This window comes from Ixodes scapularis, unplaced genomic scaffold (genome assembly GCF_016920785.2).
Source record: "Ixodes scapularis isolate PalLabHiFi unplaced genomic scaffold, ASM1692078v2 PGA_scaffold12__126_contigs__length_90152505, whole genome shotgun sequence".
NCBI classification, from domain to species: domain Eukaryota; kingdom Metazoa; phylum Arthropoda; class Arachnida; order Ixodida; family Ixodidae; genus Ixodes; species Ixodes scapularis.
The window spans coordinates 86,843,796-86,866,709 of NW_024609838.1; the positions used below are offsets into that span (position 1 = coordinate 86,843,796).

Genomic DNA, 22,914 nt, shown 5'->3' on the forward strand with positions numbered 1-22,914 from the left:
AAAGACGCACCAAGACACTAAGTTGCAATGCCTCTGTTTACCGGTTTGGAGTGGGGAGAGTTGTATGGCAGCACAGCTCTTTTGAGCGAGGTTCTTAGGCCCGCCGTAGGTTGCCAATCAAAAATTGAAGTTTTAAATTAAAAAAACTGGATTTGTTCCTCACAACTTCTCTCCTGCGTAAATGTTAATCAAAGGGCGCATACCGTAAAATTGCATAACAGATCGGCTGTAACTGCGTCGGAAAGCTCATTGGGAGGGAGAGCAATTACGAAGTAATCATCAACATATCTAGAGACCTTGAAGATATCGTTACCCAACAGTCTCTCAAAAAGGACAGGAGCAACCCGCGACCCTATACAGATGCCCTCTTTTTGCACATGCACCTCGCTGTGACAAGTTAAGAAATGTTTTCTGGCTGGGGAGGAGGAAGCAGACGGAACGCTGTAGAGAGGAGGAGGTTTTCTCTTATCCTCTGAAGCATTCCGTCCACTTCCCCGTCCCCTGCCCTTTTTCCCTCCAACACATTTTTAACCTGTAATGGACTATGGTTTATCCCTTATTACCTAAAGAATCTCACAATGCGTTATTCCTGCTAGGTCTGCCAGCGCTAGTAGACGTTTCGCTTCGTGATCAACCGGATGACATCATTGGCTGTGAGTGACGTCATGTCTTCTGCAGAGACAGGGCCTAAGTACGCCGTCCTATGAGTCACGTTATAGAGCATATCTGACACTTTCGCTGCTTCTTGATCGGCGTTCTCACTACACCAGCAAGGTTCAATGCAGAGAGCAAGTTGTCTGCTTTTTACGCAAAGGTGGCCGTGACGTGAGAACGACGCCGAGTTCTGATTTACTTTGACTGGAAGGATAGAGGGAAGACCTAATTGCTAGATGCATTGAGGTCTACTCACTATGGTGCTCAATGAGCCGATAAGAGCTCCGCGTTCTGACGTCATCACAGCCCCTGTGCAAGAAGTAGAAGAACCTGCGCTCCGCATAGTCTGGAATCGTACCTTCTGCAGCAAACGTGTTTATCTTTTATTTGTCTGCAGGTGGAGTTTCGAGCACCGTTCTTCCCGAGACTGTCTCCACGACTGCCCCATTTGCTACAAATGCAGTGGAAACATCCTCGGCCATGGGTAGCTCATCGACCGAATCAAGTTTACATCATTCTACCACGCAGTCCTCAGCTGCCATAGATGGCGAAAGCTCTACGGCGAGGCTTCCGATTCGTGAGACCACTGTTCAAACAACTATGATACCGGAAACTACAACTGCGCCAATTACACAACCTCGCGTTACGTTGACAATTACTTCAACGTCCGCGCAGAGAGAAACAACGGCGCTGTATGTGCATTCTACAAATCTCCCTGCTCTACCGAGTGCTTCAGAAAAGATTGTTACGAGCGCGACTGCAAGTCCAGTTTTGATAACAACCGTTAATCAGATGTCCACTGGTCCTTGGAACACCACAACATCTGCGGCGCCAGCTCAACAAACGAGCGCCACGAATAAAACCCGGCGACCTACCTGGACAACGAACATGAGCCAGCCTTCTTCCCACCCGCAGGAGTTAACAACTTTTACACCACCGCAAAGAGCGACAAGGCGGTATGATTCAACTTCAGCTGCATTCAGTATTTCTCCAAGGAGAAATCGGACCACCACTCCAACGACGAGTACACAATCGCGTACATCGGGCAATACCCAGACGTCCATAGCGTGGTATTCTGCAGCATCAACTCCCACGACGGCGTCGCTGACCACTTCATCAAGCCCACAAGAAACGTCAAACTTGAGATTCAGTCCTACTTGGCGGCCTTCTGGTACCAGGTCTCGAACGCCTTCTCCCAGTACGCAAAAGGCAACCGCAAGGATGACATCGGCGTCGACCACATACAAACCTTACACGGCGAGGAGGCTTACTACACTCAGTACTACGTCGAACTCTGTCGCATACACAAGAACTACTAGACAACGTTTCACTATTCTTCCTGTCTTCACGAGATACACAAGGAATACGAGATACCCGCTAAGAAATAGAACGGTGTTCTACGTTCCCACAACTCAAGCGCCGAGCGTGAGAACAACCAGCATCGTCTCGCGTTTCCCTAGTTCAAGGCCTAGAGTTTTCACGAGGACCAATACGGTTAGTCTGCAGCCGACGACGGGCAAGCCATCTGCGGACGTTCGACCGACGACGAGAAAAACTTACGCGACTGTTGTTCATGGCGCGACGCGCGTGACAGGAGTGACGCTGGTCACAGCGCAGCGAGATCTGAAACCGGGTCTTTTAGGAACAACGTCAAGAGCGGTTACTTTTAAGACAGAGCTTCCACCAACCGAAAGTCCCAAGTCAAGCCATGGGGTCTCCTCAATGGAAAGCACCGTGGCATCCGGTATCTCGACGAAGACTACGTCAGGTTTACCCACAAAGCCAACCAAGCCAACAAGAAAAACTGTCAAACCTCACCACGCGAACGATTTTACAAAGTGGACGAAGAAACCTTCCCTGAAGACAGTAGCTCCAGCGGTTTCCACGCATAAGCAGTTCACCCCAAGTGGAGTCCACAGTTCCACTTTTGGTGATTGGGTTGAAGAAAACAATGCCTTTCCTAGCGAATCTCCCGGTGCGAATTCGGGAGACCAGATACCAGAAGTCGTGGAAACACCCGGAGACATCGATGACAATGAAATTCCATTGCTCAATAGCGCTCCGTCTAGAAATCAGGGATACATGGCTAAGCCTCAGCAATCCGCGTCGGTAAGAGAGAGAGGGGCATCGTGGGGTTTGCTGGCGCTCAAGATCGGCATGGCAACAGCATGCGCGTTAGGTTTGGCACTCGCCGTCATGTTCATCATGCTGCGGTGCAGAAGAAGGCCTGCTTTGGGCCTCAGCGATGATTCTGAAATGAAACCACTGTCTCAGTTTGAACAATCGGAAGCCGCGGATGGAGCTTCATAAAATGGAATCAGAGGAAGGACTCTAAAAGTGATATGTTTCTGTGCATTGCAGCACAGTATTTATTTGCGCTAGTCTCCTCAGTGAGGCCAAGGGTGGCATTGTTGTACGAGCATCGACTCCCGCCTTTGAAAATAGAAAATGTTTGCAAAATCTTGAAGGCTAAGAGGAAACAGTCGAAAGTGAGAAATGGCGTCATCGGTAGAACATGTGCATGATGCAACGTTTTCTTTGCCATCAAGAACGTTTTTAACTGTGCGAAATATATCTGGGGACCGTTTGCCACAAAAAACGTGCTTAATCTAAAAGGAAACAGCTATAACGTTTGACCTCGAGCTGTATATTGCTGTCCTCTAGTCATTAAAACCGTCATCGGCTGACTACAGGGCTGCGAAGCTCACTTGTGAACAGCGGTCCTAGGCCAATGATCGGCTAACTTTTCTTGAGTGCGCAACAGGTTAACGTCGCTAGTGGCCAATACGCTAGTGCGGCAGGGTAATGGCGATGGTAAACGAGCCTTTAAAGACGCGGTACTGCGAAAGTGGGCATTGCGGCCCCTAGCAAAGCAGCACTTTTCCAATGAAGGAATGTAGAATAGATCACACAGATTATAGGGGGTAGCAGATATTATAGGAAATACCATAAAGATATGAATCCCACTTTCGTTGCCATCTACAGTTCGATATTGCGGTAATTCAAATTGCAAAAAAAAAAAAATGAACGAACATTTTTTGTTTGGAATTTTAGAAGGGAAATAGTGGCTTTGTAAACACGCTTACCTATTTAGTTATGCAGATTCATATTGAAGCAGCACACTTTTATTCAGATTCCTGTAAAGTCGCAAGTTCGGGCGGCAACTGAATACAAGCTTAAAATAAATAAACACATGCTTTCATTGCACACGTGAGGTCATGCGCCAGTCTTTTATAATATTAAATTGCCTAGTCCTCCGCGAGGCCGACAGTTGCCTCAAGTACTTCAAGCGCAAGAAACCCCGAAGCGCGGACCTAGACGGATCCGCTCCAGGAGTACTACCACGCTCTGTTCAAATATAAAGATGACAGAGGTACGGATATTCGCTTTGTAATTAGTGCTTGGGAGGTGTTATGACATTAAAAGTGGAGTGTTGAGCGTAATATGTGCGTGTCAATTTCATCGCTGCTCGAGAAGCACCAAACCCAGTTTCGTTGTGTGCGACAACTGCGTTCGGGACACCGTGGCAATTGGCGTCGAGATCAAGATATGTGAGCCCTTTGCCAGCTTCTATTTTAGTGTGTCAAGATTACAGAGTGTTTCCAACTGCTCGATGGCGTTCAGGTGGTTTGTATGTTGCGTTTGCAATACGAGCTGCGAGGAGGGGACGAAAGCGTTGACCGCCTGCAAGCGTCTCTTTCTTTCCGCCCAATTTCCACCTATCCACTGAACAACGCAGCGTATACGCACTAGCGAAAAATCCGTCCAGAAGGCGTCCGCCATTAAATTACCAATGCTAACCAGGGTTTGAGTTACTGCCTCTATTAAGTGTTTGCACTCTGTTAGTTTTCAGAGCTCCGTGTTTAGTGAACACAAACATGTGAACTGGATTCATTTCGGCATGTGAATCTATCGAGGGTGAGCACAGATTCCATACAAGTGATGCGTCGGCGTTCGGCTGGAACTTGTGTGTCAGAAACACAATTCAAGTTGTTGCACCCCTGGATTTAGTTCTCGACTTGACCAGAAGAGGCGCGAAGGTTTGATCTTCTCCACACATACGCTGCGTGGTATGCAGTACCGGGCGTAGCTCCACTCTGCTTGCGACTGAAGATCATGGATGAGAAACGAGGTCTATTCTTCTATATCCTAGATATACTCTTTTTGCAGGGGCACTCCTAATCGCTGCAACGTGTGATTGAGGTCCGACGTGACTGCAGTTAAGTTTGACTGTGTAACTAGAATATAACCGATAGTTACTGCTAACTATACTTAGGCACTTCATCAGTTTATGATGTACATCAGACACTTAAATGGCAACTCCCGTCGAAAACGAAGCCAAGATAACTGACCGCGGTTTCGCTTTAGTATCACAAATTATGATCATACCCGAAATATTACGTCAAAGTGAAGCCGCGTACTCCACTAAAACCGATTTTAAAAATGAGACCAGCAGCTCTTTAGCACTCGGCAAGAGGGAATTAGCTTTTAGCCAAGGAAGACTGGCGCAGCACCCTTGTGACGTCACGTCGTGGTGGAGCTGTTGATTGGCTTTACCGCGCACCGCAGCACCAGTGAGGGCGCGGCCGAACGACTAATGGTCAGTGTTGCCATCCCTCTAGCAGATAATTTCGGTTTTGCTGTAGACGCCCATAACGAAACTTTCAGCAGTAATAATTATAAAGCTACACAGAATATGAAGAAAAAATTATACCTTTGTAATTTAGGGACACTGGCTTAGCTGTAAACAGTCCTAATCTCAAGTTTTTAAATATTGAGCGGTGTCATCCTTTAACTGGAGTTAAATATTGTCATTCGCACTTAACTACGCCGAGCACGAGAGCTCGGTAGCTCGGCCAGTGTCCAGAGCGATGATCGAAGATTGTGGAATCCCGGCTACGGCATCTATCACTGTTTCAATTCCACCAGGGCGTGGCGCGTTATTGTAAGGAAACGAGCAAGCCAGCAAATAAGAAAGGACGCGCGTGTGCACTGCACGGGTCTCGACAGCAGGTGGCGAGGCGTCAGGGAGAGAGGCGATCCAACTCGGTCGGCGTTCCGGTGTTTTCCAAACTTTTGCGCCCGCCATTATATCAATCTTCTTCATCGGGACTGTGAAAGCGCTGTAGGCTTGTAGGACTCGTCCCGTTAATATTGCAGTCACGGCATATCTAAACTGCATGAGTGGAATCGCAGAACTCATGACAACCAGAAATATCTACAGTCAAAGTTGTAGTTCAGAACGCAATAAAATGGATTGAACTTAGGAATCTGGCCCGCAAAATGACCTCTAAAGGTGAGCCTTCTTAAAAAGGTCGAGGGGAGGAAGTCTGGCTGAATGTTGCGGTAAAGTGGGATGCGCCGGGAGAGGAAGGGTAGCGTCTTGCATATGCTTGCAGATACTGCGCTTATGATCATAAAGGTGGAAGGAGGGAAGAAGCATGTCGAAGGGGATGCGTAAGCAACTTACGTGATGGGGGTGATGGGAGGGAGATCTCGACCAGCTCTATTATTGGCGGTGACGCGCCCTGTCGGCCGTCTTGTCTTGACTGGCCTTGGCTACGCCAGAGGCTGTAGCTTGGCACGCCGGATGTGTCGAAACGGAAGAAACAAGACGGATAGAGCGACGGCGCTGTTGCTTCGTTCGACTTGCTTCTGGGATCGGGGTGAACGCGTAAACATTTCGCGAATTACGATCGACGAATCACACACTATTTCGTAACATTCTCGACCTTTCCGTGAAATGCCCCGTATAAAAGTGTACTTCCATTCACGTCTACCTTGTACGACATTGGCGCTCGTTCAAATTTTAGATGGAAATCGTGTTCGACTCTGTCGCTTTCGCCCTTACCTAGTGTTTGGGTGTACTGGCGCTTAAGCCTTGCTGCTTGTGTTTTTTTTTATCAATATCCAGGGTTGTCACGGATGATGAGAAAAAAGGTGGGGAGACGGAGACTCAGATATAAGCATATATATAAAACAAAGAAAAATATACTAAGTGAGGAAAGGAAGAAAAGAAAAAGAATCTTCGAAGAACAAAATAGGTAAGAACTGGTCACTGAAAACGCGTTCGTCCGATGTATAGTCACCAGTTGGCCCTGACTTGCGTTGCTGCCTCCCTTGACAGTGATGGGTCCGGTTCTTTGCCATGGTGGACGGAGGCGGGTATGTTTGAGCTCGGCCCAGGATGCCGCGGTGGAGCAGGGTAGGTTTGTGCCGGGTTGCGTTGACGCCGGAGCGGAGCCGGTGTATACCGGCTCCGCAAGTTCGTCTGCATCGGTTGAATGGGCTGTGGTGACGTCAGAACGCCAAGTTCTGATTGGCTCTGATTAAAGAATAGTGGGTAGACCTTAAAGCAAGCTGCCGTGATGTCTATCAATAAATCAATCAAATCAAGTTTATTTCCAGAAACTGTGGTGGGAAAGCCCACTCAAAAAGTTGTTGAAAAACAGCTTGACTAGGTGTGCTGTCCCTTTACATTGGCAGCAGAAAAAATCAAGAGCACATTAAAATTATACAATGTTATAAAAGTAAAAACGAAGGGCTCTCTTACTTACAGTGCTTATATTTATGTTGTTTGTAATACACTTGTTTAACAGAAGCGGTGTATCATAATATAAGGACTCGAAATTATATTTTGTACGAGACCGAAGGAGGACCCATGAAAATGTGTGACGCGTGCTAACAACACATTTATGCCCTCTAAGTTCTAAAATTGTATACAAAAACTCTGCAAGAGCTGGGGAGGAAAAACGATCTGTACAAAGCAAACGGTTCTTGTATATAGACTCTATATGCAGTATATAAAATATTAAAAAATATTCTGTGTTTGTCATATTAAGAAACATCTCCAATATAACGTAAAATTTTCTTTTGGAGGAAAAATGTGTTATTAAGGTTTGTTTTGGTCGTAGTGGCCCACATAAGACGAGCATAGCTTATGCGGGACCGGAATAATGCGTGATAAATATTTAGTTTGATGTTGGGTGGCACAATATTATGGTAGTGAGCCATAATACCAACTACCTGTGACAGTTTTACAAGTATATACTTCATATGGTTATCCCACGTCATGTGCTCCGAAATAATTACACCCAAGGTTTTAAGCTCGTTTAGAAGTTCAGTCGTGGAAGTACCAAGATTGATTTATTATTTAGAGCAACAGGTTTTTTGTTGACCTAAATAAAATTGCTTTAGTTTTTCTTGTGTTTACCTTGAGCTCATTTATTTCAGACTGCATAAAAAACTTGCGTAAAATAGAATTCGCTTCAGCTCTCGAGAGAAACAATCTTGTGTCATCCGCGTAGATAATGAAATGTGCTTCGGCATCGATGTTTACAATATCATTAATATACACATTAAATAAGAGAGGTTCCAATATACTTTGTTGCGTTACACCACAGCGAATATTTCGAAAAAAAAACAATGACCATAAATAACAACACACTGTTTACGGTTATTTAAGTAGGGTTCAAGTAAAGCAAGTGGCGTTCCACGGACACCGTGACGATTTAATTCCAGAAGCAAACTTTTGCTGTTTAGGACACCAAACGCTTTGCTAAAATCAATAAATATGCCCAAAGTAATAAGCCTGCTTTCTATGTCTTGTAAAATAATTTATTTTTCAATTAGCAATGCTGCTTCTGTACATTTACCTTTACAAAAACCGAACTGGGAGGCTGGAAACACAAAGCGTTCTGCAAAAAAAGTTGTCAAAATATTTTTTTTAAAGTACCTTGAGGAAAGAAAAAACAACAGACAGCACAGAAATAGGCCTATAATTACTTATGATATGCTTATTGCCACCTTTATATATAACTGCGACTTTCGCTAACTTCATACTCGCAGAAAAATGTCCGGACGTAAAAAATAAATTATATATGTGTACGAGGCATGGTGCGATGGCGTCCATTACAAACTTAACTGGTTTTTTTTGTTGCTCATTTATATCACCACTCTTGCTGTTCTTAAGCCTCCAAAACATGTTAAATACCTCTTGTTCGTTGGTGGGATTTAGAAAAAAAAAGTATCATCCAAGCGTTTGCCAAAAGAAATGGCGTCGTCATTGTTGGTAGTCTCGTGTGTACTTGAAAAGTAGTTACTAAAACATTCCGCCAAGGTAGTACCCAACATAGCTTGACCATCGATAGTTAATTCACCTCTACGAGAAAAAACCTGATTGCGGTTTAAGAATTCATTAATATTTTTTCAAACAACTTCTGGGCGTTGTTTCGGGACATCTTTGAATATTTGCTTATAGTACGACGATTTTGCTTTTCTCAGCTGAGGCGTTAATTCATTCCTAAATTTTTTTAAACACGATAACTTGCTTTGGTGTCTTGATCTTAAAAATGTATTGTATAAGCGATCTTTCTTTTGCATCATTTTTATGTTGACTGGGGTATCCCAAGGTTTTCTTATCTTCTTTCATAAAAATGTGTGTTACAAAGCTCTGAAAATGTTTAGAATTTTATTTTTTCATTATTTACACCTAACTCAGAGACGACAGGCATCCAATCGAAGTTTAAGATTTTGTTTCTAAAGAAAAATAAACATTTGTCTGACATTTGTCGAAAAGTGACCGCGTTCTTCGTATGATTGTTTAGGAATTCATGAATACAAACGAGAAAAAAAATTTGAACGTGATCACTGATGTCACAGCTAATGGCACCGGCATCTACGACATTGGTAGAAATATTTGTTATAAATGGGTTAATCGCCTTTGACGCAGATATTGTTATTCTGGTCGCGGATGAAATAACGTTATGAAATCCCATAAAATTTAACGTATTACGAGCGTTCTTGTTTGAAGGAAGTCATCTAATATATTTCTATTGAAATCGACCCCGAGAATCAGGCGGTAGTTATTTGCTGATTTGTATTCCAAAAAGTTTTCAAGAATCGAAATAAAATTGCCAGAATCCGCCGAAGGTGGCCGGTACAAAGCAGTCACAATATTTTTTTTTCATTTTTTGCTTAACACTATATAATCGCTTGTGATTAAGGAAAACAAAAAAAGAAAAACCCTCGAGTAATTCACACGCAATAGTACTTTTCACATTAATAAAGACACCGCTAACGCGCTTATATTTGTGGTTCAGAAAAAAATGCTTGTAACCCGGCAGGATAAACATGTCATCTCTTGATGATGCAGGTTTCCGTGAACATTACAATATTCAAACGATACGCCGTAACGATCCAAAACAGATAGAATTTAAAGATGTCTACTTTTTTTTTTTACAGAAAGAGCGTTCAAGTGAAAAAACGGGATTGCCATCTCTAAAAAGTAGACACTGATTTATGTTATCGCGCCAAACAAGCCGTATATATTTCATTAAAATATGAAAACAAAACACACTGTAAAGTACCAAAGGTAACCTATCAAATCTTGTCGACGTCATTCCCGTGAATAATTTGAAGATGTGAAGAGCTTTCCGTTTGACCAGCAAAAATCTTGCCGTTCAGCAGCCAAACATAGCTCCAGTTGCACTGACGTTGTTCTTCTATCGCTTCTCCAAGAACCTGCTTCAAAGTGGAGCCAAGATGTTCATTTACAAATACAGCTGCGTTCGTGTCAAGGCCTATATCGGAGTTTGAGAAATGCTTCTTTTTAGCCTTACGAAGAACGGCGTCACGCTTTGCGCGGTTTATGAACGGCAGCGTGATGTTAGACTTCCCATCATTGCGGGTCGGCACCCGGTGACACGCCGCAATGTCCCCTTGAGCGATCGGTTCTCCGATAAACTCGCCCAGCTTTCCCATCAAATCTAGAAGCCCTTCACTGTCACGTTTCACAACCCCTTTGATTTCCAAGTTTTCATTTTTTTTAGTATCGTTCTGTTTCGGTGAGTCGTTCCTGCGGTTCTGCAACTGTCTTTTCATTTCGTCGCACCGTTGTGACAGTTCAGCATTTCCTTTTTTTAAGTGCGACATGTTCGTCTAGAACTTTCTTAACCTTTTTTTTTTCATGTCTTCGAATTCATGATTCAGAAAGTGCATACTCTCTTTGGCTTCTTTAATATCAGTCTGCAGTTGTCGAATGTCACCTCGAATGTCTCTCGTTAATGTCGCCCTAAAGGCCTTCCACCCACTATCCTTCAATCAGAGCCATTCAGAGTTGTTAGTTATGCGTCACCACATCCCATGCAAAAGATGCAGACGGAGTTGCGCTCCGTATACTTGAAATTTGACTAAGTAACCGCTTTGCAAGCGAAAAGCAGCCCTCGGAGGTATCTGTCGTCAGCGAACGCGGCACATCTCCAAGCATGTACAGACCCATCCTGCATTGGCAGTGCAGCACCCAGCACATGTGTTTCTAAGTACTTGCAGGCATGGTACCTGCCAACGAGTGATAATCAAGACACGCCGGAAATCATAACAAAAAACGTCGTCCCTTTGCCGTACTAGCGTGGTAAGGACAGTGGTAAAACAGAATGTGACGTGTTAGTGTGAAAAAACTGTGTACACATGTGGAGAGGGATGGCAGGGAGCGGCCTTTCGTCTTGCAAGGAAAGCCCGTGAGCGCTACATGAATGACTCACTTGTGGGGGCCAACTTCTGAGGTTGCCGTCAACAACGAATTTCTCAGAGCCTATTGGAATGTGAGACGCAGTACACTGTGTGTACGGGGCACAGATTAAAGGGAACTTGGCGACGAAGAGCGAAACCCTGGCACCAGCTTGCGGCAAGAGAGAACCAAGGACTCGGAACTACGTACCTCATATCGTTGCGGCAAAGGAGTTCACTTTTTTTCCCTCTACTTTTATGTCGCTCTCTCTTGGGCTCTTTCGTTAAGGAGGCCTGGAGCACGCTCGTTTCACAGACCAGAGCGCAGGTGTATGTATGAACACGGTCTGTTTTACCCCACCTGGACAAACACGGAGATGATGAAAAACAGCGCGAAACGCAAGGACACAGAGGAGAGAAATACATACAAGGCAACGCGCTGTCCTATATTTCTCTCCTTTGTGTCGTTGCGTTCCACACTGTTTTTCATCATGCAAGTTTAACAACTAGCCCAGCTGTCTATTCATGTAACACGGATGCACTCGAGGACAAGGTTCGGTTGACACCAGTGCCCAATCAGTGAGGAGACGACCTCTGTGTCAGCGTACGGCTGTCAATCGGCCTGTCAACTTCCGTTGTTGGCACCTAACCGGATATAATTACGTGCCACCTATATAGCACATTTTGCTTTAGAAAGTGCCTTCCAGAAATAGATAGCTCTACTTCTTATAAGAAACTGTACACTTTCAGCTCGTGCAAGAAGTTGCCCTGTAAGAAAGGAACAATAGGTAACAAGGAACCCTATTCCTCAAGCTGGAAATGCTCAGAATTACCAAATATACAGTTTTGTCTCGATGTTTGTATGTTCTTCCAATTCTCGTCTATGAATGTCAGCTTTTAACGAAAGGAACAAAGCAAACAAAACAAGAATAAATGCAGTGTGCCGTCCAGTGTCGTATCTCCAACGTTCCCGTCCTTCTGCTTCGGCTGCTCACCAGCCGGTCGACAGCTTAAGCGGCCACGATGCTGGGGCTTTGCAGATATGCAGAACTAAAATTTGTGATCGACACACTACTAATTTTTAAGACTCAGCCTAATTGTGATGTTAGAAAATGCCGTAACTTAAACGCAGTTTCAGACCGAAAAAGCGTATTTTTGACTGCAGAACAATAATATCATAAATGCATAAACATCGTAGTAAGAGTTGGTTTGAGCTTGTACCACAATCCCGGTATTCATAAAACGACAGAGTGCCTGCTGCCTCAACTTTAGATACCAAACAACAACAAAGTAGACAATAAATTATGCCAAATGTGAAGAGAAAGACATCTGTAGAGGGAGACTGGAAAAAATTTGTGACAAAGAACGAAATAAAAGTGACGTTTTGACCTGACGGTCTTCTTCAGGCTGACTGAAACGGTACGAGAGAAGACACGGAACCGGAGAGATAAGTGAAAACATGGTGTTACGCAAAGGCATCAGAGACAGGTCTAGAGAGGAAGTAAACAGCAATGAAAATATATTAAGAGGGGGTCAAATCATGATAGTGATTTACGCACTCGGAGTCTCAGACTCTCCTACCTCCACCTTTGCCGTCGGCACTGCTTGACCAACTTGTGCCCAGCGGTTGTTCGAGCTGAGCATATGACCTGAACAGTGCCATTATTTGACAAGCAACCCTATGAATGTTAAAAAAGAATGACCTTGACTTACATAGAGACTGCATCTCAGCGATTAAAGATTTGGGATACCTAACAGAATACCAATCACAAGCGAAACAATTATCAGGTAGGCATTTTATTTTTCAACAGTCTGTGTCGGCTTCTCATTTAATCAAAGTAGTGGATGCGTATTAAAGGAATACATACAAAAATATGTCAGACTTTGTTTAGTACCCTGGAAAAAAAAGGTATTCTTAAAAGCTAGATATAAAAGCTACTCGATTTGAAAAGTACCTCAGTTGCACAAACGTATATGCAGTAAGGGTACTCTCCAAGCCTACACTCCTAAGCTGTCTCAGGTTTAAGCTCAGGTAGAGGATGGAGCTACACGCTATAGTCACTTACAGAATAAGAATTCCAGGGAAAAGTAGAACTTGTTTCACCTCCAGCACGTCCGCTACCATTCATGACGCCTCGGCGTCTCGTGAGCCTCGGGAAGGCACAGGGAGCCAAAGCTTTTTGTCCTTGATTATATTACATATTTGTAGTATAATCTTTCTTTCAGGGCAGAGGAAAGTTTTGCAAATATGGCAGTCCACCTTTGATCATAATACTCAATCCTGATAAAGATAACAGCAGTGTATGTGCATTCCCATTCACCATTTTCCAAAATACTGTTCCCGCGTATTGGGGCATCTACAGATCTGGATGCGCGAGTGGGTTTAAGACTGAGAGGCCAGAAAACAAAGCGCTCACAAGGTTTGTCTGGTTATTTCGACCATGATATTTGGGTACATTTGATGCTCATCCAGACTGTCAAGCCAGTTTTTTTAGAATTAGCAAATTCAGTTTGCTACTTCCGTTGATTCCATTGAGTCCAGACGATTGAGTTGTGATTAACCCAGACCGTGCGAACCCTCCTCTGAACTGGGGTTCAGCGTGCAAACAAACTCAATCATGCTCAGACCCGAGTCCATGTTGCCTGCTTCAGGGGAAAGAGACTGTTAAGGTAGAAGATGACAGCCTACAACGTACAGGCAAAATGTTGAATGAAATAAAATAAATTTCATAGCACTCAATAGGCACAGATAGGCTCCCAAATTGAGGACAACGTGATTGTTGTTGTTGGCTTTACCCTTGCATGCAAAAAACTGCAACCTTCTCTTTTTTTCTCAGTATACTTTTGTGTGTCACCTGATAACAATTCAATGAGGTTGAATGTACTGGGGGGGGGGGGGGGCTTAAGAAAAAAATGGACTATGTAAGAAAACGCTCTTCCCCGGGTTAGTCAAGCGATGCTTTTTCGCACTACGTACAAGATAGCAAATCTGTTTTGGCATAGGTTTTGGTAACACGGAGACCCAAACCTAGCTATATTCGGCGTCGATTATTTTGTGCTGCATTGTCAGGACTAGAGTAGCTTTCACAGTGCATCAGCGCAGCACTGTCGCGAGAGCATGTGGTTTAGAGTTGCATCTCATTTGCATAGTCAAGAGAGCATAACTTTGACAAAGATGGATCCCTGCAGAAGCTGCTCTAGCCTTGACAGCTTAGCACAATATAGCTGACGCTGACTATAGATGCATCGAGGAATGCGCACATGTAAACTGTGAATTTGTAAAAAGAAGTGAACTAGAGCAAATGCAAGAACAAGATCTTACTGCAGCCATACTTACCATTCTGAAGGGTGAGGACTTGTCTTGCTATAGCACCACTCTTTTAAAAGACTCAGCGGGACACCCGTGTGACACTGATGACTATTGGGCTGAATGTACATGAACCTCCTCAGGTTGGAGATCTAACACTGCGTCATGCCTGGTATTTAATCTTGCGCAGGGGCTAAAGGTAGTAATGAAGAGATTGATAGGATAAGGTAGACTCCCATAACATATACTGTAGTCGAGCAGGACATGTCTAATTTTCCAAAACTCCGATGTAATGTAATCACTTACAGAAATTATGTGAATGATACACATGATAACCGAGTGTAAGAAAAACGACAAGGAAGGGATTTGGGCAAAGCCGGAATGCCAGGTGTCCTCGTCATCCCTAAATCTCTTCTGCAAAGCACACACACTACAGCGTGAAAACAAAGGACTGGGACCCAATTTCGATGGTCTGACTAGGTCTTGATGGTCTAACTAGGTTTTGATGGTCTGACTGGTAAAATTTGGTTTCCAAAATGAATATAAACGTCTGACTAGGTCGTTAACGATTAGAAAGAAATACCAGCCTATGGACGCTCCTCCTTCAGGAGAGATAACTAAAACGAGTTTTAGGTCATATATGATGCCATCACGCTCGCAAACAGGGCAAAAGATGCTCGGCAACCCGGATAATTCCGCTGGGGACTTCCCTGAACAGTTCTTTTTTTTTCTCTCTTTATGAACGAGGTAAGTTCATCCGCTGATATTTCACTCCAAACGTCCACCGCCTAGCTGCAACTCTGTGCTAAAACGCAGCGGGTTACGTTCATAAACCGATTCTAGCAAACAGCTGAAAGTGGACCGAAAGCATTTGTTTACACAGTGAGCGGGCGTCGGATAGCAGAAGTCTCGGCCGAAATTTGAAAGGCGAATCTAAATATTCGGAGGCTGGTTTAAGTTCCATTCGTTGTGCACACCATAGAAGCCCATGTAGTTGTTAGGAAAATCTTGTTATAACTTCGAAACATTACGTTTGAAAATAGCGCCATGCTTATACTTCATTCTATGATAGGCCGTTAGTCCTCAGGCAAAATATCAAGCTGATGAGGTGTAAACTGCAAGTTCCTCAGCCGAATAAGCGTTTCGGTGTACTGCCGCTGCGGATAGCACCCAATCTAATCGAAGTCTACGGTTTATTCTTCCGCAAAAACAACTCGTCACAAGCGTATAGACCAACACGCGGCCCTGACGTCACGCAGCTGCGGTGGCGCTGTCGACGGCACTGCGCCTGCGCAGACGTTTCACTTCACGCGAATTCAGTTTCTGCGCACGCGCAGTGCGCACACCTGGTTTGGGCAAACGCGGGCTTGTCTGGAAGCACCGTGTCGGTCTATACATTGAAAGAGATCCCTCCTCAATATTTTGAAAAATTCTGTAGAGTCTAAGATGCGTATTACATCTGTAGAAATATATATTTCGGAGACACCTGACACATATATTTTTTTGAAAAAACTGCTAAATGGATTGCAATTCAAAAATACAGCAAAATACAAGATTCGCAATTCAACTTCAATAATCCAGAAGGATCGATAATATACAGAATACATTTTATTTTTTCTCAAAATTATTTTTTTAGGTTTTTGAGAACAATTTGCCAAATAAGGTGAATACATTTTCGTTGAGATGATGACGATCATTTACAGAACTATGCTAATGAAATCTCTAAACTAGCAAACAAAAACAAATGTTTCTTTTACAACAGTATATAATTATTAAAAACTGATTTCGAAACGCTCTCGCTAATTATCAATGTTATGCTCTTATGACGCTGATTTTTATCGTAAAGAAGAGTAGCACTAAGTGAATAAACGATTGATGAGAACGTGATTGTTCTTGTAAACTTAACATCCACCTGGCAATAACATTCATTAGGAACGTGCTAAATGTTTACATTAAATTAATTATCATAATTGTGCACGCAAACAACCAAAAGGAAAATTGGGAAAAGAGCGTATTGAAATATTCGACTTGATATTACATTCTTGGAAGAGGGCTCAAACGCAATATTTTGAAATAGCACCGGCTTGTAGTTGGCGGCCTTAAAGTTTCTCTTTCGTCGCCACTTAAAAATTCAGCCGACCTCAAAATGTTCCTGGATGAGGCGCGGGAGCCTGCCTGTGAAATGATGAACGAATGCCTGAAAATAGTCGAAACATGTCCACTTTAATACAAGTTTAAACAACAATGGCTCATTTTAGAGAATTTGCCGAAGCAGTAGCTTTTAGTCGAGTGCCATAAATTGTGTATTTCGTCACCACTTAAGTTCTCGGCCGACCTCAAAAGGTTTCTGTATGAGGCGCAAGTGCTCGAATTTCAGAAGAAAGAGTGCGTCAAACAGCCGAAATAACCCTTATAAGTTTTCTGAAAACATATTCTCTTTGGAGTAAGGGTGAGCTTGAGGTTCATGTGCTGTCTTCAGTTTGAAACTGGTTTGTCCTCAAAAGGTTTCCTGGCGAGGCGCGGGTGCCCACATCTCAAGATGAGCGAATGCGTAAAAGCTGCCGAACCACCACCACTTTGGGACCTGTTTTCTCAAAAAAAGGGTAAGTTTGATGTATTTGCCATAGTACCAGAATGTGCTCATGCGCTCTGCATTTTATATTCTGCCTTTAGTTCGGAACTCGGTTTTCCTCAGAGTCCTCCGGCAAGGCGCGGATGCCCAAAGCAAAACAATGTAGAGCCCTTCCACTTCACGTGAAGATGGCGGACCAGCGAAGCTGCTATCTTTACGAAGTCTAGGACGGTGCCTAAAGGAAGACGTCTCGGACGACCTCAAGGACGACCTCGAGGGCGACATCAAGGACGATTTCTAGGACGATCTCGAGGACGACGTCTAGGACGACCTCAAGGACGACTTCTAGGACGACCTCGAGGACTCGGGGACGGCGTCTTGGACTACCTCTCGGACGACCTTAAGAACAACGTCTAGGACGACCTTAAGGACAACCTTGAGGACGACGCCTAGGGAGCCCTCTCGGACGACCTCAAGGACGACCTTTAGGACGACCTCGGGGACCCGGGGACGACGCCTAGGACTACCTCTTGGACGACCTTAAGAACAACGTCTAGGACGACCTCGAGGACGACCTTGAGGACGACGTCTAGGATGTCTTTCCGGACGACCTCAAGGACGATTTTTAGGACGACCTCGTGGACCCGGGGATGACGCCTAGGACTACCTCTCGGACGACCTTAAGAACAACATCTAGGACGACGTCAAGGATGATTTCTAAGACAATCTCGTAAACGACGTCTAGGACGACCTCAAGGAAGACTTCTAGGAAGACCTTGAGGACCTGTGGACGACGCCTAGGACGACCTTTCGGACGACCTTAAGAGCAACGTCTAGGACGACCTTAAAAACGACATTGACGACGACGCCTAAGACTTCCTCTTGGACGACCTCAAGAACGACTTTTAGGACGACCTCGAAAACCCGGGGACGACGCCTAGGACTAGCTTTAGGACGACCTTAAGAACAACGTCTAGGACGACCTCAAGGACCATTTCTAGGACAATCTCGTGGACGACGTCTAGGGCGACCTCAAGGACGACTTCTAGGACATTCTCGTGGACGACATCTAGGACGACCTCACGGACGACTTTTAGGACGACCTCGGGGACCCGGGGAGGACGCCTAGGACTACCTCTCGGACGACCTTAATAACAACGTCTAGGACAACCTCAAGGACGATTTCTAGGACAATCTCGTGGACGACGTCTAGGACGACCTCAAGGACGACTTCTAGGACGAGCTCGAGGACCCGGGGACGACGCCTAGGACTACCTCTCGGACGACCTTAATAACAACGTCTAGGACGACCTCAAGGACGACCTTGAGGACGATACCTAGGACGTGCTCTTGGACGGCCTCAAGGACAACTTTTAGGACGACATCGAGGACCCGGGGACGATGCCTAGGACTTCCTCTCGGACAATCTTAAGAACAATGTCTAGGACGGCCTCAAGGACGATTTCTAGGACAATCTCGTGAACGTCTAGGACGACCTCAAGGACGACTTTTAGGACGAACTCGAGGACCCGGGGACGACGCCTAGGACTACCTCTCCGGCGACCTTAAGACAAACGTCTAGGACGACCTCAAGGACGATTTCTAGGACGACCTCGAGGACCTGGGGACGATGCCTAGGACTACCTCTCGGACGACCTTAACAACAATGTCTAGGACGACCTCAAGAACGACCTTAAAGACGACGCCTAGGACGTCCTCTCGGACGACCTCGAGGACGACCTCGAGGACGATGCTTAAAGATGAGAACAAGTGATCAGGACTTCACTGTCCTATGATGCCAAGGAAGGCTGACTCACGCTTGTTGCCCCCTCTTCTTAGAGCGCAGCTCTTAGGCGCCCGTTTCCGGCTTGAGCGGCGTCGCCGTCGCCGTCGTCGTCGGCATCGCCGTCGGCATAACCAAGGTCACCCCAAGGTCATGTGGACCCTCAAGGTTACCCCAAGGTCACGTGACCCCCAGGTCACGTAACCCCTTCCAAGTTCACCTCAAGGTCACGTGACCCCCACGTGAGCCCTCAATTAAGGTCACCTTAAGGTCACGTGACCCACTCCCCCCCGAAGTCACGATGACTATAGCTTCTGATGAGACTCAGCAAGTTTCTAATTTGGACAATCTGTTTATTTCTACTAAAATTATTCTACAGACTTGGAAAAAATTTCGAATTTAACGTGACGATTAGCCCCATATTTAATGTTCCCCTGGTCGTATAATTTACTTGATTATTAGTGTAGTCTTAACGAAATTTTAAGAAACGATCTGAAAACCCTAAAATAAGCACCCTGTATATATGATAGAAATCTAATAATTTTAATGCTGTACATTCGGACGTGATGTAAATGCAGCGTAACGAATAGTTTCTACAGACCTTTGCAAAATCGCCTTCTCCACCCTTCCATTTTTGTCTGCTGGGCTGCGCAACGCCTTCTGAGCATGCGCTGTTGCTCTGCTGTGTGGTATATCCGACTCTGCGCATGCATCCACAGCTCAGCGAGTCAGCATTTTTCACCTGGGTGATACGCGAGGCAAAGGTGTATACTTCGATTCTTGCTGAAGTTCAGACGCAGCCGACGCTACGAGCTGATGAGCCACTCAAACAGCGTCATATGTGAAAATCACTAGGTTTTTTTCTGTTTATGAGTGGATCAGCTGTGATAAAGCTCGTACAAAAGCATGACGAACATCATAATGGGGCGCTTGGACGTTCTCTGATTCGTCCCATCAGCTCGTGGCGTCGGCTGCACCTGGGTTTAAAGCTAAAACGAATTATAGGCGATTTTGCCGCATTCGTGACTGGGTTAAAAGGTACAGTGCTAATCACTCTTGTTTATAACGCGCGAGCGTGCGGCTTTCTCCAGGGAGCGCTAGACTGGTGGCATTCGCGGAAACTAAGCTACACTCTAAAACCGGTCTCTCATAAAAAACACTGTCCCTCTGATTTTAGAGGGGACAACGATACTTTCAGGGGGAAAGTTATTTTTAAGAGGGAAATGGAAAAATAAATCAGCAACATTCAGAGGGACACCAACATATTAAGAGAGACCAAGGAATCCGTCTCCTTTGTCCCTCTGAGTAGGGAAGACCGACAGAAAAATGTATGCTTCTCTTTTTATATTAAGAGGGGACTGGTCCCTCTTAACTGGACCAATGTAGTTCGGTCAAGAGGAAAGGTGCCGGCGCACTAATCCACGACAAAGAGTTCAGACGGTGCTAAGGTTTGGCGCCAATTCACGGAGCTGGAAACGGTCGTGGCCGGTGTCGCAAGCGTCATGGTGGTCGTTTAACTTCCTTCGGGTGAGTAATCCTGTTACATTGACGCTTTGTTTTGAGTACATTGTGGGTGGGAATAACGAGCCATCAATATTTTCACTTTGGCTGTGAAATGCACGAGCTATGCCCGTAGAGTGAGTGTTTTGAGTTTGACTGCAGCAGTCCGCGGTCGCCTCCTGCATGGATCTCCTCGTTCAGCTAGGACAAGCGTCGCCCGTCGTTGGCCCTGCCGTGAGCCGCTTGGCTGTCTTTCGCACAAAACACTTATAACGGTATTGTTCGGGCTAGGGTGTCCCAATGTGTATGCTTCTGTCTTAGGCTGGTGATATCAGACCATTTTGTGTCCCACGCTTTTGTCTACTTTTTAATTTCAAACGCGCGTTCGATCTTCTCCCAGCTCGAGCTGCAAGTTTTGGGACTGCTACCCCGTCATTTTATAACCGGCAATTACTTTGCTCTTTATTCGTGAGTGTGCACTGTCGGCATCGGGTACTACAAAGGATGGTATCAACCTCCCGAAGGCGAAGGGGAGATAAAGTTAGCCGCTCGTCATGCAGTCAGTGTTCGTAACCGTATATGGTAGACATCGTTAGCGTTGAAGAGGGTACCAGTATTCGCGTGTGCGTGCGTGTGCGTGTGTGTGTGTGTGTGTGTGTGTCTGAGGAGGATGGAACCATCTAATTCAAATGAAAACAAAAAAAGTTGTTTCGCGCGTTCGCTTTCCGTTGCCATGAGCGTCTAGTGCAGAACGACGCGACCGTCTGCGGAAAGAGGGGAAGGGAGCAGCGGTGGCCCGGGAGCGCATGTTTCTTGTTTTTTTTTCCCCTGGTGTGTTTCTTTTTCTTTTGTTCGTTATATTTTGACGGTCGCGGCCGCAAAGCTACCGGTCTCTTTTTTTTTTTTTTTTTTTTCGGCGCCGACCATGCTTTTCTTTTTGGAGATTTTATGCATGTTGTTTGTTTTCGGCTTTGTTTTCTGTGGTTGGTTGACTTTCTTTTTTCTGTGTCGCAAACGTGCGAAAAATATAGTCGAAGGATTGCTTTTTTGTTTCTTTTTTGTATTCCCGAGCGCTTTAGGGTTAGGTTGACAACGGCCGTTAAGTGACTGTTACAAATCTTGTTTTCAGAGTGGGGCAATGACTACGAACGTTGACATGAGGGGAATAAGTCGGGGGTTCTGCAAGAGCCACCTAGATGGTTCTGCTCGGAATGCTCGTGTAAAGAGTTCTACCGGGACCCTGTGCACTGTGGAACGCACCACCCGGAGTGGTGTGCTTACTGCGGCCACCCGCTCACAGCGAACTCGGTGAGTATGAACTTTTTATATTCTGGTATGTACGTAGGCTCCATTAACGTTCTGCTAGCATAAACGTTGTTTCTGAAAAAAAAGAAAAAAAAAAAGAATAAACGAATGTTGCTTTCTAGAAAACAAAAAAATGCATCAGATCTTTTCTGCAGCTTCAAGCCGCAAATAAAATCCATGTTTTCCAAGGCAGAAAATTTTGAGCAAACCTCGTTCTCCGCAAACTTCGAACTTTATGGCACCAACAACGTATGCTTGTTTTACATAATATATTTTTTTTAAATTAAAGTTTGTGGGGACCCTCTCCCTGGCTCCTCCGCGCTCCGTGACCTCGCCGGTCCCTGTCGCCGTGCTGCCGGGCGCTCCTTCGTTCCCCGTGACCTTCCCGTTTCACGTCGCCGTCCAGTCGCGGAAAGTCCGAGCTCTCCGGGAGGGATGGGGCAAGCGCCCCCTCACCCAGCGCTGACGTCGGAGGGTCGGTCGCAGCAAGGTTCCCGATTGGACGGTCGGCGGGACAAGGACTTGGGAAGGTCTTAAAAGGGGAACGAAGACAAAGGAAGGGAGCTTGGGCTGCCGACGAGACAAGGGACCGGTCATGGAGGCGAGCTCGGACGGCGCCGGACGCTGGCGATGGGAGTGCGGGCACTACGTCGAGTGGCGGACTCGACAAGCGGACCGGACAGCGACCCTGGACGACGACGTCCCCATGACGCGGTGTGGACGACCACCGCTGGGACTCGGAGAAGCTGCTGTGGCAGCGGGCTCTCCCCCGGCCTCGCTGATGACCGTCCCCCGATCCCGAAACCCCCCCAAGGCAATGAGTGAGTGAATAAACCCTTTTGCCGAGAGCGAAGTATTGAAGTGTCATATTCATCCGGAGACAGGGTCTGAGGGAATCGGAGTTAGAAGATGCCCGCATAAACTGGCGCCCAACGTGGGGCCTGATTTTCGATCAGGCAGGCATTCCGATTCCTAACCTGCTTCCGGTTGAATTGGGGCACTGTTTCGCGCTCTTTTTGGGGGTCATCTTTGTCGCGGGAGCGCCGCACGAAGTTTCGTTGCGGGAGCGCCGCACGGAGGCCCTGACATTATCGCCTGTCTGACTAGGAGGCGCGGATTTTGACCGCTGTATTAAGGGATTAACCCTTTTGCCCAGCCTGTCAGGAATTTACTTATCCCCCGTTACGAGAAGCGCCTCGAGTATTCACTGTTCAGCGCACCGTTGGATGCTGGCAGGTTGATCCTGCTGAGCAAGAGCGCTCTGTGCGTCGAAATTACCGCACCCCT

The 22,914-nt window shown here is 45.7% G+C and overlaps 1 protein-coding gene across 1 annotated transcript; it reads left to right on the top strand.

Moving 5' to 3' along the window:
• Nucleotides 1–544: 544 nt before the first annotated feature.
• On the top strand, nucleotides 545–2,971 carry LOC121835257 (mucin-5AC-like). The gene is made up of 2 exons (XM_042289253.1): nucleotides 545–653; nucleotides 1,052–2,971. Exons 1-2 carry the CDS (start codon nucleotides 545–547, stop codon nucleotides 2,962–2,964), a joined length of 2,022 nt encoding a protein of 673 aa, XP_042145187.1. The 3' UTR covers nucleotides 2,965–2,971.
• Nucleotides 2,972–22,914: the final 19,943 nt, after the last annotated feature.

Coding starts and splice junctions, on each gene's coding strand:
- LOC121835257 (XM_042289253.1), top strand. CDS start 545: ATGGTTTATCCCTTATTACCTAAAGAATCTCACAATGCGTTATTCCTG. Junction 654..1,051: donor ACCGGATGACATCATTGGCT/GTGAGTGACGTC, acceptor ATTTGTCTGCAG/GTGGAGTTTCGAGCACCGTT.